The sequence below is a fragment of the Ahaetulla prasina genome, chromosome 5, assembly GCF_028640845.1.
Source record: "Ahaetulla prasina isolate Xishuangbanna chromosome 5, ASM2864084v1, whole genome shotgun sequence".
Taxonomy (NCBI): Eukaryota; Metazoa; Chordata; class Lepidosauria; order Squamata; family Colubridae; genus Ahaetulla; species Ahaetulla prasina.
Window position 1 is genome coordinate 31,824,374 of NC_080543.1, and position 14,783 is coordinate 31,839,156.

The 14,783-nt window shown below is 33.2% G+C and overlaps 1 protein-coding gene across 3 annotated transcripts; it reads right to left on the minus strand.

Annotated features, from left to right (window-relative positions):
* Positions 1-98: 98 nt before the first annotated feature.
* Positions 99-14,236, minus strand: LOC131199570 (beta-1,4-galactosyltransferase 3-like). Of its 3 annotated transcripts, XM_058185482.1 has the most exons (8): positions 14,080-14,225; positions 13,808-13,887; positions 11,969-12,441; positions 10,010-10,245; positions 6,564-6,754; positions 5,538-5,660; positions 2,094-2,198; positions 99-821 (listed from the first exon to the last, which is right to left on the minus strand). In XM_058185482.1, the coding sequence occupies exons 3-8, from the start codon at positions 12,213-12,215 to the stop codon at positions 653-655; spliced, it is 1,071 nt and encodes a 356-aa protein (XP_058041465.1). In that variant the 5' UTR covers positions 12,216-12,441; positions 13,808-13,887; positions 14,080-14,225; the 3' UTR covers positions 99-652. The 3 variants fall into 3 exon arrangements, with proteins under 3 accessions (XP_058041465.1, XP_058041464.1, XP_058041466.1); XM_058185481.1 differs by lacking the exon at positions 13,808-13,887 and having other exon boundaries at positions 14,080-14,236; XM_058185483.1 differs by lacking the exon at positions 13,808-13,887 and having other exon boundaries at positions 14,012-14,218.
* Positions 14,237-14,783: the final 547 nt, after the last annotated feature.

The window sequence follows — 14,783 nt, forward strand, 5'->3', positions numbered from 1 at the left end:
ACAGCTGCTCTGTCTCGTTTCAGTTTACACAAATATATCAAACTTTTAAAAATAACATGCGACTCCAATGAAATGTGTTTAAAAAGCACACAATCAAATGCTTACATAAGATGTTTATTAATACTTTTTGATGTTTATTGAAATTCATTAAAATATTTTTAAAATAACATCCTGAATACAATTAAAAATTAGCTTTCTTAAAATATGGGTATAGAAAACTGAATTTTCTAATGAAAAACCTTTCAAGAGAGACCCATAAGTCAATTCCAAATTCATATATTTCCTGAAAAATTGGTAATAAGTAACAACGTAACTTTTTAAAATATTTGCCATGCAGAAGACTTGTGAAAGTTAGAAAAGAACACAGGATTCAGTAGATATTTTGCTATTGTTTATAGACCAATTTGTTGCTAGTACTTGACTATAGCTTCTAGCTCCTGATGGTTTACTGCAGAACAAGATAGAATAATTTCTGTTGCTAATGTCAACGAAGCAAAACCAATCTACCCCAGGTTTCTTTAGTACCCTGTATCACGCTCCTGCTTAAATTGGTCAAATGCACACAAAAGCAATGCATTTCCCCTCCTTGCATTCCTGGTGAGTTTAGCTTGTAAAAAGCTCCAGGATTTGAAAGCTTCAGATTATGGCAAAGTCAAGTGTTATTCCTTTTTCTTCTACTTGGAGGTGGTAATGCTGGCGTGGCTCCAATATCTACCATAATGCGTGTATAAAGATGTTTTTTCTTCTTTTCTAAGAGTTTGTAAACAAGGGAATTTGTTCCATCATCTTTCCATGTTTGAGAAGTATGCAATTCAGCAGGCCTAGGGAAAGGAAGATTCCAGTTTAGATAAGCCAGGAATATTTTGCATATAGAAATGCAAATCAAACAATGTTTCATTACTAACTTTTTTAGAAAGGCAAAAGGAAATTGTTTCTCGTATTAAAAACAAGTACAGACAAATGGAAACTTGTTTGTAATATATTTTTAAGAAGAATCTTTGTAAGAGGAAAAATTATTACTAAGGACATACTCTATATCAGAGTTTCTTCATGAATGGAACATCCATCATGCAAAATATATATTGTCAGAGTTTAAGAAGTAATCTAGGTGAGACCCCAATCATATATAGTCATTTGGGCTAATTTAAAAAAGTGAATTATAGCCAGAGAAGCCTAATTTTGGTGAAAAACATTTATCCTGACAAAGGTCTCATTGATGCATCTTGAACTGGGATTACACTCCATGTTCTAATTTATCATGCAAAATCCCGGACAATGGGAGAGGTGGGAAAAGGACAGCTAGAGCTAGCCTTCTCGGATTCTAACTAACTGATATAACAAATGTTTATTTTCAACCCATGTGATTGGTGTTCTGCTGCTTTTGCCTTTAACAGAATGTTTACTTTTGAATATTGGAAACCGTTTTTTAAAATATGTAGATAGGATTTATAGATGTCTCTCCCTCATTTCCAGTAATAATCCGTTTATCATGTACAAGATGGAGGGGAGTTTCTAGGTCAGATGATACACACTGCACTTGTTTGGCAGTTCTAATAAAGTTGCAATTCACAACAATAAGTTAACAATTATTGAATGTAACATTGCTGCTTAAAATTAATCATCAAAGGTCCTTGGGAAGAACCATATTTCCACCTTCTGAACGGCTAACAGTCCCTGTTTTATGAGGGCAAGCTATTTAAAGTTACAACATGCTGAAAAAATAACTTAACAATGGAGTTGCTGGTCCCAATTGTCACAAAGGAAGGACTACCTGTAGTGATCAGCCTCTTAAGCTGTACTGACAAATTTACTGGTAACCAGAGTAGCTCCCGCAGCATTGATGCAGTATTTACATTGATCTATTACATCAATGCTGCAGGAACTGCTCTGGTTACTCACAACTAACCACATCAATTCTGCCACTGCATTCTGGATCAACTGCATAATATGGTTCTACTTCAATTTAAAATAGATATATGACAGATAGGAATTTGATCTGCAGTGTTATACATGAACAATACTTCACATAAGGGAGAGAAAATTATGATTGAATTTGAGTAGAAAAGAAAAGAAAAACAAATAAATGCAATCACCTTTTTAGATTCAGCAAAGGGCTAGCCGTTTGTCCATAACCCATCATTTTGTAACGTCCAACATGAAGAGGAACCTGAATTATTTTCATTCCTGCTATACGGATCCTTTTTGAAACAAAACATGATAGGAAAATTACTTCCCTCAATAAGAAAACAGGCAAATGTACAATTGAAAAAGTTATGGCAACTACATTTTAGACAGTAAATAATGCTTCTACCTTATTTATTTATTTATTTATTTATTTATTTATTCAAATTTATATACCGCCCTATCTCCCGAAGGACTCAGGGCGGTTCACAGGCAGATAAAAAACATATATATACAAGTTAAGAAAACCATTAAGAAAACATATTCAGAAAGCCTAATTATTAAAAATAATATAAATATTAAAACCAATTAAAACCCCTATAAAATTTAAAAATTTAAAATTTAGAAAATTTAAAAAACTAGTCCAGTCCCGCGCAGATAAATAAGTGTGTTTTAAGCTTAAAAGCTTAAAAATTTAAGATAAAATAAGTGTGTTTTAAGTTTTAAGCTGACCTTTTCTGGCTAAAATAAATTTATAGCTTTAAATATTCCTTACAGCGCTGACCACTTTTCTTTAGTCTTTTGAGAAGAATTTTTTTTGCTGCAACTGGTTTTCATGTGGATTTATGGAGTGGTTGGGTGATACTCTCTGTATGAGTATGTGTGGACAATTGAAAACATGCTGTTTTCTCTAAGAGAAATTTTGCAAGAGTGACTGCAAAACTAAGACTAGTTCTTAAGTGTGCCCGATGAGGTGGTTGGAAGAGTTATATGAGAAGTGCAATACCAGGAAGGAAATAAGCAGATGAGAATCTTGATCTTCAGCAAGTCATTTATATTCATATGTGAGAAAGAAAGCTTATTGTATGTTAGAAATAATTATTATTTTAGAAATTATTTTAGAAATAAAATGAACAGATCAAATTATGGGTGGTTTTTCATAAGTACAGAATTGAACTTTGATTGCAAAATGAGTGGTGAATGATGCAAAAAAAGCATGTATAAATATAAATGTGAAGCTAATATATAGCTCAACTATATATTGCAGAAAGTTAGAAACTATGTACAATGACCTCTTGGTCATTTATTGCATTTATGGAAAAATCTATATGGAACATTTACAGTGGTGGAGATGGAAGCATAGATATACTTTTGTTTACAAATGATGCCATAAGCAACATACAAAACAAAAACAAATGTGAAGTAAATGTCAGGTTATAGTACGTAAAAAAGAATATGGATATGAAAATGTTTTGAAGACAAAGATTAATTGAAAATAGAGTTACATATAATGGATGAAAAACTACAGCTAACAGATGATTTCTCATATAGCTTGATATGTTTATTAAAGATGGGAAAAAACAGTCTTAAAATGCAAGAGTTTATTACAAATACTTTGACTGAATTCCAGTATGTACAAATTCTTACTTTCTGTGATGTTGTACAATTTGTCTTGGAGCTTGACTCTCCCTGTTTAGATGAAGGAAAAGAGTGCAAAGAACTGCAATAAAAAAATATAGAAGTCCCATGAACGGAACTCAAAATGCAGTTCTTCGAGTAAAAAGCCATTCAATGTATGGCAGGAAAAATACTGTTATAAAGTGTTTTAGCAGGAAAAAAAACCCAAGGAGGATATCCTTGCAGACTAATAACATGTATGTGTTCCTCAGTACTTGGTATGTTTCTGCTTTAACTTAAATATGATTTTTTAAAAAAAATATTTTTAAGACTTAACCTCTAGTATAGGCTGTATTGACTTTGGGCCCTATATAGGTCACACAAAGATTCTTAGAAAACAATAGTTTATGGCAGCCCAAAGCTTTGTCTTATGGTATATGGGGTATTGTAACTGCTATAAGAGATGCAGTCAATAATTTTGTTAGGGTACCTATATCCTGATTTTTGAATTTTGAAAGCCATTTTGAGGACTTCTTCAAAACCTTTTGAGGATATTGTAGTTTTTATTATTTTGAGAAATGGTATAAAGCAGTTATTGGAAATAAAATGCAGCAAACTTTCAGTGGCCTTATTTTAAGTTACTTAATTTATTAACCCACCCATATTTTAATTCTATTAGATGACTATCTAAATTACACCTTTTGAACTAGCTGAAGGAAAAAGAATTTGATATATTGTGGAAAATAGATTAAATACTGAGTGGATGTGTATTAGTTCTTCTATAATCTAATAATGTTCCAAACTGATTGTTAATAATGAAACTATTACAACTGACAGGTATAATTTGGCAGCAGCTGGTATGCAGCAGGAATGTCAGAATATGCTTGATAGAATTGTGCTAGAATTGCAGTTTCTTCTGAAAGACATGGACAAATGACAAAATATAGCGAGTTTACTTTCTTGTGAGAGGCACTTGTTGAAATTGTGCTTATCCTAAAATATTAAGATGCATGGGAAGAATATTTTAATTTCAGGTATGTGACTGTGTAAAATCATACACAGCAAAGAAGTTGCAGCATTTGCATGATTTAAAATGGTCCAAGGACTTAAGTATTTATTACAGTAATAAAGTAAAAAACAACAACAATAAAAAACATTTCGTATATTGGACAGTAGCCAGTCTTAATAATTTCGGATTTATTGATGCTAACAAAATGATCAGATGGGTTCTTAAATTAGACTTAAGAATTTTAGTTAAGGGCTTCCATCGCTAAGACAGGTTACTGTATCAGGAGCCTATAGAAGTAAAGCAGCACAGTACCTTTTAATTTAGTGTATAGACTGTGATAAAAATCACAAAATTCTTAGGTTTTGGTACTGAAGCTAATTTTTCAAAACATATAATGTGTACATACTGAATAAGCTTACCAATGAAGTATCAGCAGGCTTATTTACTATTAATTGGTTAAAAAACAAAAAGATACACAAGTTTTGGAATACAAATGAGTGTTTTGGGAAAACAGGCAAAAGCTGTTAAAAAATTCTAGTAATTTCCTAGTAAACTAGAATTAATTTTGACACAATTCCAATTGAATAACTATTTACTATATTATAATCTGACTGACGGAATTAGAAAGATAGCAACTGCAATAGCATTTAGACGTATATATTGCTTCACAGTGCTTTACAACCCTAAGTGGTTTCAAGATAACTCGAAATGCCAAGATAAGCAAGACAATATGTGATGATATTCAGATCCATTTCATCCTTTAAAAATGTTTATAATATGTTGTAAGTGCAAAATATGATGGCCTTAGCTTCGTTTTTCTTCAGACAATTTTAGGAAGAGGTATAAAATGGCATTATTTGATTGGAAAATACTTTCTACATATATAATATTCGCTAACTATAGCTGATGAAAAAAGGATGTCTTTGTTGCTTCTTTAATACCCACAATATTTATCTTACTTAAAACTTTAATGCTTGAACATACTTTTAACATTTCAGTAAATAAATACCTTTCTGCAATGTCATCATCTTCATCAAGACGCTCCCAGTATGTGTTTGGAAACCCATTTATCTTCATATAGTGGTCTGGGGTCAAAGCAGTAACACCACCAAAAATCGACGAATATGGCAGGCTGCACATAAAAATAAACTTAAGGTAATGAGTGTGATTTTATAAGTGAAGATACAGATTCATCATACAAGCACATGCACTTGGATACTTTTTCTTTACTCCAGCCCTTTCACACCTGTACTATATATTGCATTAATCAGAATTCTATTGTTGATGCTTTTTGTTGTACTAAACTAGGAATGAACATAGAAAAATCAATGTGCTGTAACGTTTAAAATTTTGGACTGGGACCAGAAAGACTTTAAATTTTTAACAGGTGACTTTAGGTCAATTATCAGTTTAAGGCAGATATACTTTACAAGCTGTTGTAGTTAGGGTAATATAACAGAAGAGACCTAGAACCCAGAGAAACAATTAAATTGTAAAAGAATTATTATGGAAACTTCAGGTCTTCAATAAACTTAAAAGCAAATTTTATATATAATTCTGAAGTAGATATAAATCTTTTTAGATATATAGGGTTGACGTCAAAATAATTATATTTAGTATTAGAGTTTAAAACACTACTAGGAAAATATTTCAGCATCCGAATTTACCCATATTGCAAATTAAAAAGTGACTATGATTTCTGAAAATCATTGCTTGAGTGTCGAATAAAATAAGCTCATGCAGTAACTTTTTAAAAATAAGATACTTATGTGCTGCCACACTTAAGTATAATTCCTAAATGTTTAAAACATTATTTAAAAAATATATAAATTCAATCCAAATGAAAACAGATCTCCTGGACAGAACATGAAAAGGTTTTGGAATTACTTTTAAAGAAGTGAAAGTGCATAAAAATCTATATGTTTATTAATTATACATTATTCAACTAATGAATTAGTAAATATATTCAATAAAACATATTTGTTCAGATTATTTTATTTCATAAAATATTTACTCTCATATTCTTAGACATTACCGGTAATATAACTTGTCAATAGCAGTGGATAAGTGTTTGGGATAATATTTATCACAGACATAAAGATTATAGTCATTTTCTGGAATAAGATCCATATTATGTAGAAGCAGACAGTCCCAATCATTGTCTTTCATGGCCTCGTGGACGCCAACATTAAGGAGCTTTGCTCTGTTAAATGGACCAGTTCCAGCCTGGAAATAAAACATGCCACTCAATCAAGTAACATAACAACATTGAAGTCTGACAGCAATGACTCTTCATAATATCTGTATTGTATTCATTTTACAAAAAGCTTCTGATGTGATTGGATGAGTTGTGTTGGTGTTGGATGGTCAGGGTTTGTGAAAATTGGATAACCTGTTAGTCCTATATTCATAAAAAATAAAATTAATGGTTTATCTGTGATTAACATACAATCTGAATACAGGGAAAAGAGCTATAGAGGAGAGACATAGGAGAACTATGTTAGTCTAAGCTACCCAAAAAATAAATCAGGGGTAGCAGTGTTTCTGACTAAATTTCAACAAGGTGCATAAGCTTAATGAGCTTCAGCACCCTTTACTAGAAGCATTCAGGTGTAAGATAAAGGGGCTGAACAATGAGCAGATAAAATAGAATAGAAAGGAAAATAGATAATGAAAGCAGCAAAGGACATATAATTTGAAACGAGAAAACCCATCCAACACTTAGACAAGATTCTTAATATCAGTACTAATAAAAAATAAATAATATACATATATATACAGTATGTATGCCAAATTTAGTCTAAACAACTAGCTAACTATGAAATGAACTGTAATAAAAAGAATGTATTAAATTTGTATGCTGCCTGACTTTCAATAACTCTGGGCGGCTCCAACAATCGGAAAATACAAACAACCCATTAAAAATAAAGCACAATTAATTCCATCACTGAAATCATTGGTAAAAAGCCAGGTCTTCATGATTCTAAATAACAGAAGAATAGAGTCCATTTGGTTCTCGGATCTTGTATTGCACTAAAGCTATTCATGTAAATTGGATGACAGTCCATTGTAATACAGTCATGGCCGAAATTGTTGGCACCCCAGAAATTTTTCCAGAAAATCAAGTATTTCTCACAGAAAAGTATTGCATTAACACATGTTTTGCTATACACATATTTATTCCCTTTGTGTGTATTGGAACAAAACAAAAAAAGGCAGGAAAAAAAGCAAATTGGACATAATGTCACACAAAACTCCAAAAATGGGCTGGACAAAATTATTGGCACACTTTCAAAATTGTGGATAAATAAGATTGTTTCAAGCATGTGATACTCCTTTAAACTCACCTGGGGCAGGTAACAGGTGTGGGCAATATAAAAATCACACCTGAAAGCAGATAAAAAGGAGAGAAGTTCACTTAGTCTTTGCATTGTGTTCTATGTATGCCACACTAAGCATGGACAACAGAAAGAGAAGAGAACTGCCTGAGGACTTGAGAACCAAAATTGTGGAAAAATATCAACAATCTCAAGGTTACAAGTCCATCTCCAGAGATCTAGATTTGCCTTTGTCCACAGTGTGCAACATTATCAAGAAGTTTGCAACCCATGGCACTGTAGCTAATCTCCCTGGGCGTGGACGGAAGAGAAAAATTGATGAAAGGTTGCAACGCAGGATAGTCTGGATGGTGGATAAGCAGCTCCAAACAAGTTCCAAAGAAATTCAAGCTGTCCTGCAGGCTCAGGGAGCATCAGTGTCAGCGTGAACTATCCATCTACATTTAAATGAAATGAAACGCTATGGCAGGAAACCCAGGAGGACCCCACTGCTGACACAGAGACATAAAAAAGCAAGACTACAGTTTGCCAAAATGTACTTGAGTAAGGCAAAATCCTTCTGGGAAAACATCTTGTGGACAGATGAGACCAAGATAGAGCTTTTTGGTAAAGCACATCATTCTACTGTTTACTGAAAACGGAATGAGGCCTACAAAGAAAAGAACACAGTACCTACAGTGAAATATGGTGGAGGTTCAATGATGTTTTGGGGATGTTTTGCTGCCTCTGGCACTGGGTGCCTTGACTGTGTGCAAGGCATCATGAAATCTGAGGATTACCAAAGGATTTTGGGTTGCACTGTAGAGCCCAGTGTCAGAAAGCTGGGTTTGTGTCCGAGATCTTGGGTCTTCCAGCAGGACAATGATCCCAAATATACGTCAAAAAGCACCCAGAAATGGATGGCAACAAAGGACTGGAGAGTTCTGAAGTGGCCAGCAATGAGTCCAGATCTAAATCTAAATTAATTCCATCACTGAAATCATTGGTAAAAAGCCAGGTCTTCATGATTCTAAATAACAGAAGAATAGAGTCAATTTGGTTCTCGGATCTTGTATTCCACTAAAGCTATTCCAATACATACAAAGGGAATAAACATGTGTATAGCAAAACATGTGTTACTGCAATACTTTTCTGTGAGAAATACTTGATTTTCTGGAAAAATTTCTGGGGTGCCAACAATTTCGGCCGTAACTGTATATAGAATCATCACGTTTCATTTAGTATCTCTAAATACATGTTTTTCATTTAGATAATCTCCCAAATACCCTAAAATTAAATAGTAAAACTAACAACTTTCAAATGAGCTTTTCTATTCAGTAATCTATTCTATTCATATCAACAGAAAATATAAATGGAACATTACTTCAAAAGAACATCAATACAATGATTTGGATAAGGCTGTAATCATAGTTTCTCCCAGACTGACATAGAAATTGTTTGATTTATTGGAATATGAACCATGCATATTTTGAAATGTGTTATCACTGTTGAGATTTCATCTTTCTTTATAACGTATAGAGCAGTTTCTACCTTTATGAGGACTTTAAAGCAGTCTTCTCCCTATGTATTTAGGCTTCTCAGAATCTATATACTACTAAAACTCGTGTCTATACCCTTTAACTGAAATGATACACCATAGGCAAAATTGTTTCAACCAAATGGGTACCTTAAATGGGCTACCTTACAGAATGCGTTAAAAATCCAGGACCCATGACTCCCATGAAATTAAAATTTGGAAAAATTTATAAAATATTGTCACATAAAAATATTTTGACATAATACAAAATGTCACAAAACATTTCCTATGGTCAGCTCCTAAAGTTTGACTGTACAATATGTTCAATGTAGGTTACTTTTAAGGCAGATATTTCTCTGAATATCACCCTGAATTTTTAATAAATTTTCAAGACATGCCCAGCCACCATTGAAGGCTTAAGGAATATGGTACGGAAATAGCTCTGAAATGATGACCCAAGGGATCATGGATTTGTCCAGTTTCCAAATCATATTGACTCAGAATATGAAGCTGGGGAAGACCTGTCCAGACCTGCTAAAATAGTCAATACAACTATATGTAATTATTCCCAATATCATCAGATACCATCTGTACTCAACTAGACACTTGCTTAATAGTTTAGCTTACCTGATGAATCAAGTAGATACAATAGCTAAGCTGTTGACGTTGGAGAAAGGGATGAAGGTAATAGAGAAATTGATGCAACTGCTTTTCATAGTTCCTGCATGGTACAATTATAGCAGTTTTGTAATGGGCTAGACAATGAGGTGGGCTGTAACAGCCACCCAAATGGACATATGGATTTTTGTTGATAATTGTTCTCTCACTGTGTAGTGTATCAAAGGTGATGGTTAAGAGTCCAACTTCATAAAATATGGATTGAAAATGAGAAAAAGAAAATTATGAAAAACGTAGCAGATTTATTCACATTTCAAAAAGCACATCTGAAAAAAAGATGACTTTTACTATTTTTTTCTCTAGAAGTATTTCTAAATATACTGTCATGGAAAATACTGGCTATGTTTGAATATTTCATTAAACAATGCTTTAGCATTACAGCATGAACTTTGGATCTCATCTCTCCTATCCTTCAGCACAGCTCTTAAAATTTCTTTTAAGTATGAGTATTAATTTGTCTTCTTTGGGTCAATTATACAAATTTGTCTGTTAGAATATTATGCCAAGCAGCAGTTAATATAAAATGGAAGATTTTCTGAAGCCTGTCTTACAGTCACATTAAGAAAAGGTGATAAAAAAGAAGTAAAAACTGTTATTATTGTAAAAACTAAACCATATCACATTGAAAGTTTTTTTCTGTATGAAAATCTGTATAAATACATTAAAAAATTAATAAACACCTTTCTTACAAAAGTATTTGAATTTTCAGTCCTATCATATTTAAGGTATACACATTTTTCCATGGTAAGTAAAATCACATAATGCATATAAATTACATAGAATACAATTTCCAACTAAACCATTTAGATCAAGTCAGATATTATCTGTTTTGAGTAATCAACTTGCCTGCAGAAGTTGTGAACCCTTCAACACTGGAAATTTTTAAGAAAATGTTGGATAACCATTTGTCTGAAATGGTGTAGGGTTTCCTGCCTGGGCACGGGGTTGGACTAGAAGACCTCCAAGGTCCCTACCAACTCTGTTATTATGATATTACATACCTTGTATTTGGATTGGAAATTCATAATGGCATTGAAATACATAATTTTACTGCAAAACTAATGGTTTCCAAATAGGAGTAAAATTCAGTAAACAGCAGTTGGTCTAGCTGGCACATTTTGACTGCTGATCAAAATGAGTTGGGTAAGCTTTGTGAAATAGAATGGAGGATATATTGTATTATGGTTCCCTTGCCTTTCTACTTACTTTACCATACTGTTATCTCTGCTTTGTATTTAAACAAAATATCAGACTATAAACACTATGGACACAACTACTGAAATTAAAAACAAAAGGTTTACAGAAATATTCATCCAAATCTATTCCTAATGCATTAATGCAAGTAAAACAATGTATAATTGAGTAAAAAAAAATAATCTGTACCACAAGACTTGTACTTACTGTTTTGCCAGAGATGGAAAAGGAAAGCAACTGAGATTATAATTTTACTACATTATGTTTTAATCTTATTACTACTTTGGGATGTCTGTAAATAGGATCAAGTATGACTGGAATGAAATATAAGCCTAGTCAAATGAATAAACTGTCATTTTACAAAACTAGTCTGTATTATTTTGAAGCAAACAGTGACAGCAGCTATTAATGCATATTGTAGTAGTAGCAGTCATGTTCGCAACAATGAGTGACCTCCAGAAAATGAATAGGGGAAATCTATACCAATTATTGTTGGTATAGTAAGTCTTACTAAATCTATACCAATTATTGTTGGTATAGTAAGTCTTAGGATCTTGTTTAACATGGTGCACTTCTAATCACCATTGATAGGCAAGAGTTGTCACAGAAGAACAAAAATAACCAAGTATAGCTTTCAAATGCTAGTCAAATCATACTGGCACAGATCAGCTTATTAAGGAAACTGAAAAAAAAATTGTATCAATTTATACATACCAAGTATGTTTGACTGAGGTGCACAAGTCCGTATAGTGGTCTTATGAGGAGCAGGAGTAAATAAACTAAGATTTATATAGACATCCTCTGATTTTGAATAGTCCAATGACTTATGTATTTCTAAATGACCCTGAAATAAAACTGAACTGCTGCCTCGGTAAAGTATCAAGACGAATATAACTTGAAAGATTACCAAGAGAAGCAGAAAGCAAGAATTTTCTGCTCGAGAAAAATTCATTTTTTTCATAAAGAATCTACTTCTTTAGTTCTTCAGAACTTTCCAGTGTTAACTTTGCAAGTACAGTAGCTGAAGTTTCAGTAAATGACTCCTTGAGGTAACAGAGTATGGAAATTGTCATTTTTTGGAAGTATTCTAGATTCTCAGCATGATTTCTTGTAACTCACAGGACGTTCTAGATCAAATGCTTTATATTTTAACAATCTTTGGTGAATCAATTCTTCCATTATCCAATCTGCAATTATAAAGGAAAAGGAGTAAAAACGTGCTAATAATATAGAGCTTAAATACAATTAACTCATCCAATTATATATTGGATTTATATACCAATTATATACCAAATTAGTTATATATTATAATATCAATTATATATCAAAATAGTTATACATGCCTAGTATTAATAATGCTCAAATATTATAGGAATTCCTATATCTCTTAATATTCAATTACAATTATAATTATACAATTCTGAGCATTTCTCAAAAGATTCTTTTTAATATTGAGAAGTGCCTTTTAAAAAGCATTTTTTCTTCTCTCCTTTTACTCTACCAGCTCAATCAAACCTCCCTCCTGGTTTAAAATCAGCTCATTTTCTGAGTAGATTAGTTAGGGAAAATCTGTCGTTCTATATTTAATCTCATTTATGTACACTGAGAGCATATGCACCAAGACAAATTCCTTGTGTGTCCAATCACACTTGGCCAATAAAATTCTATTCTATTCTATTCTATTTATATACTTGTTTTCTGTTTTTGCTACTTAGGAATATTTCTTCAGTACTTTTTGGAGATATTTTAATTACATTAACTCATACATCTCCAAATGTTGCAGTTTCTCTTTCAGATTCAAATGTTAATTTGTTGGTATAAATTATGAGGATAGAGTGAAATCTACTTTAGTGCTCCTTAGTTTATCTTCCTCATACATCTAAAAATACATGCTTCTTCCCTAAGGATAAATAAGTTGAACATAGTATTGGAATCTGCTGCTGGCTAGTAGTCCAGACAATTATTTTTATCCAGACAATTAATTCCAAATGGTCTTTGATTCCAAAGTTGACAAAATAATAATTTGAAATAGCAGACAGAGGCTCACTTCCTATTAATAAGCATGGCATATTCTGCTATATCTGATCCCCATAAAATGTTGTTCAATGTAACTAAAAAAAAGAGATATGCAGAACATTTGTGTTTGTGTCCAGTTTTCCTCACAGAAATCATTTCTTCATAACTTTTTCCAGTTTCAGTTTTGTGTATATGTGGGGGAAAATAAGTGTGAACATTTAATTTTAGGCTGGGCTAAGTGTACAACTAAGAGAAAAAATCTGTAATATTGTAGCCTGGCAGGTTTGGCTAATATTAAAGGTGAGGAAACTGAAGTTCTGAGAGGAAATAATACGTAACTTTATTCCAACAACAACAAAAAATCGTCAGGGAAAAGCCACCATGTGAGAGAAAGAGGAAAACATTTATCAAGAGATTTCTATCAGTGCTGAGGAAGGCAAAAAAAAAAAAAAGTTTTAACAACACCTCCTCCTCGCCAAGCAAAACAACAAACTTCGTTACAACTCTCCTGCCGCTCCAAAGCACCCGTCAATTTACCTCAGAAACGTCCTTCTCCAAGAATTTTTGGAGGGAGAATCTGTGCCTTAACTTTCTCAACGCTTGTCGCGGAATTGGGCCTGAGGTAAAAAAATAAAATAAAATAAAAAATTAACTACTTTTTGCGGTGCTGTTTTCGCCTGCCTGGTGAATTAAGCTAACAATTCCACCACTTTCCCCCACGTCGTCGCCGCTAGAGTTCACCTTCTTCCAATCCGAGGAGCACCCCGTAAACCCCAACCTCTCCTTCCTCGCCCCCAAAACGGACCCACCTCAGAAGCCGCACCAGCGAAGGGCTTGAAAGCGGAGAAGAGAAACCACCCCACCAGCCCGCCTTCCATATGCGCACGAGGCACTTCCTAGAACCGGCCGCAGTGCCACCACGGCCCCTTTTCTTCTTACGGTTTTTTAAAAAACGAAGCCGCATCTAGGACTACATTTACCAAGATGCAACGCAACATCTAGGCCTCTCTGAGTTAAAGCATGGAATTCTGGGAATCAGAGGCTGAAAGAAAGGGCTTTGCATAAGCGGCTTTCGTGAGAGGTTTGCGTTAAAATGTGCGTGACGCGAAGCGGTGACACAGACTGGCTTTCCTTTAGATTCCTTTTTATATGATATACACCTGCCCTTTTCGTTCCTCATATAAATAGCACCGTATGTATTCAAGTTATCATAGTTCGCATCCCGCGCGAAGTAAAACCAAACAACCACGTTATGGCTTACCGTACGTAAAGTGAAAGTAAAGTCAAAGTATTTTTTTTTTAAGTCAGTCTCAGTGAACTTCATAATCCTCTCAGTCAAATATGCACTCATTATAGGGAAAGCAGTTTTAAAGTTTATGGGACTGACTTTTGTATAGGGGACGGGAAATGTGAATGGGACTAGCCTATTTATTTTATTTATTTATTTTGTCGAGTACATATTAGATAATATATATAAGTATAAGCATGTATTGAATGCATAAAGTGAATACAA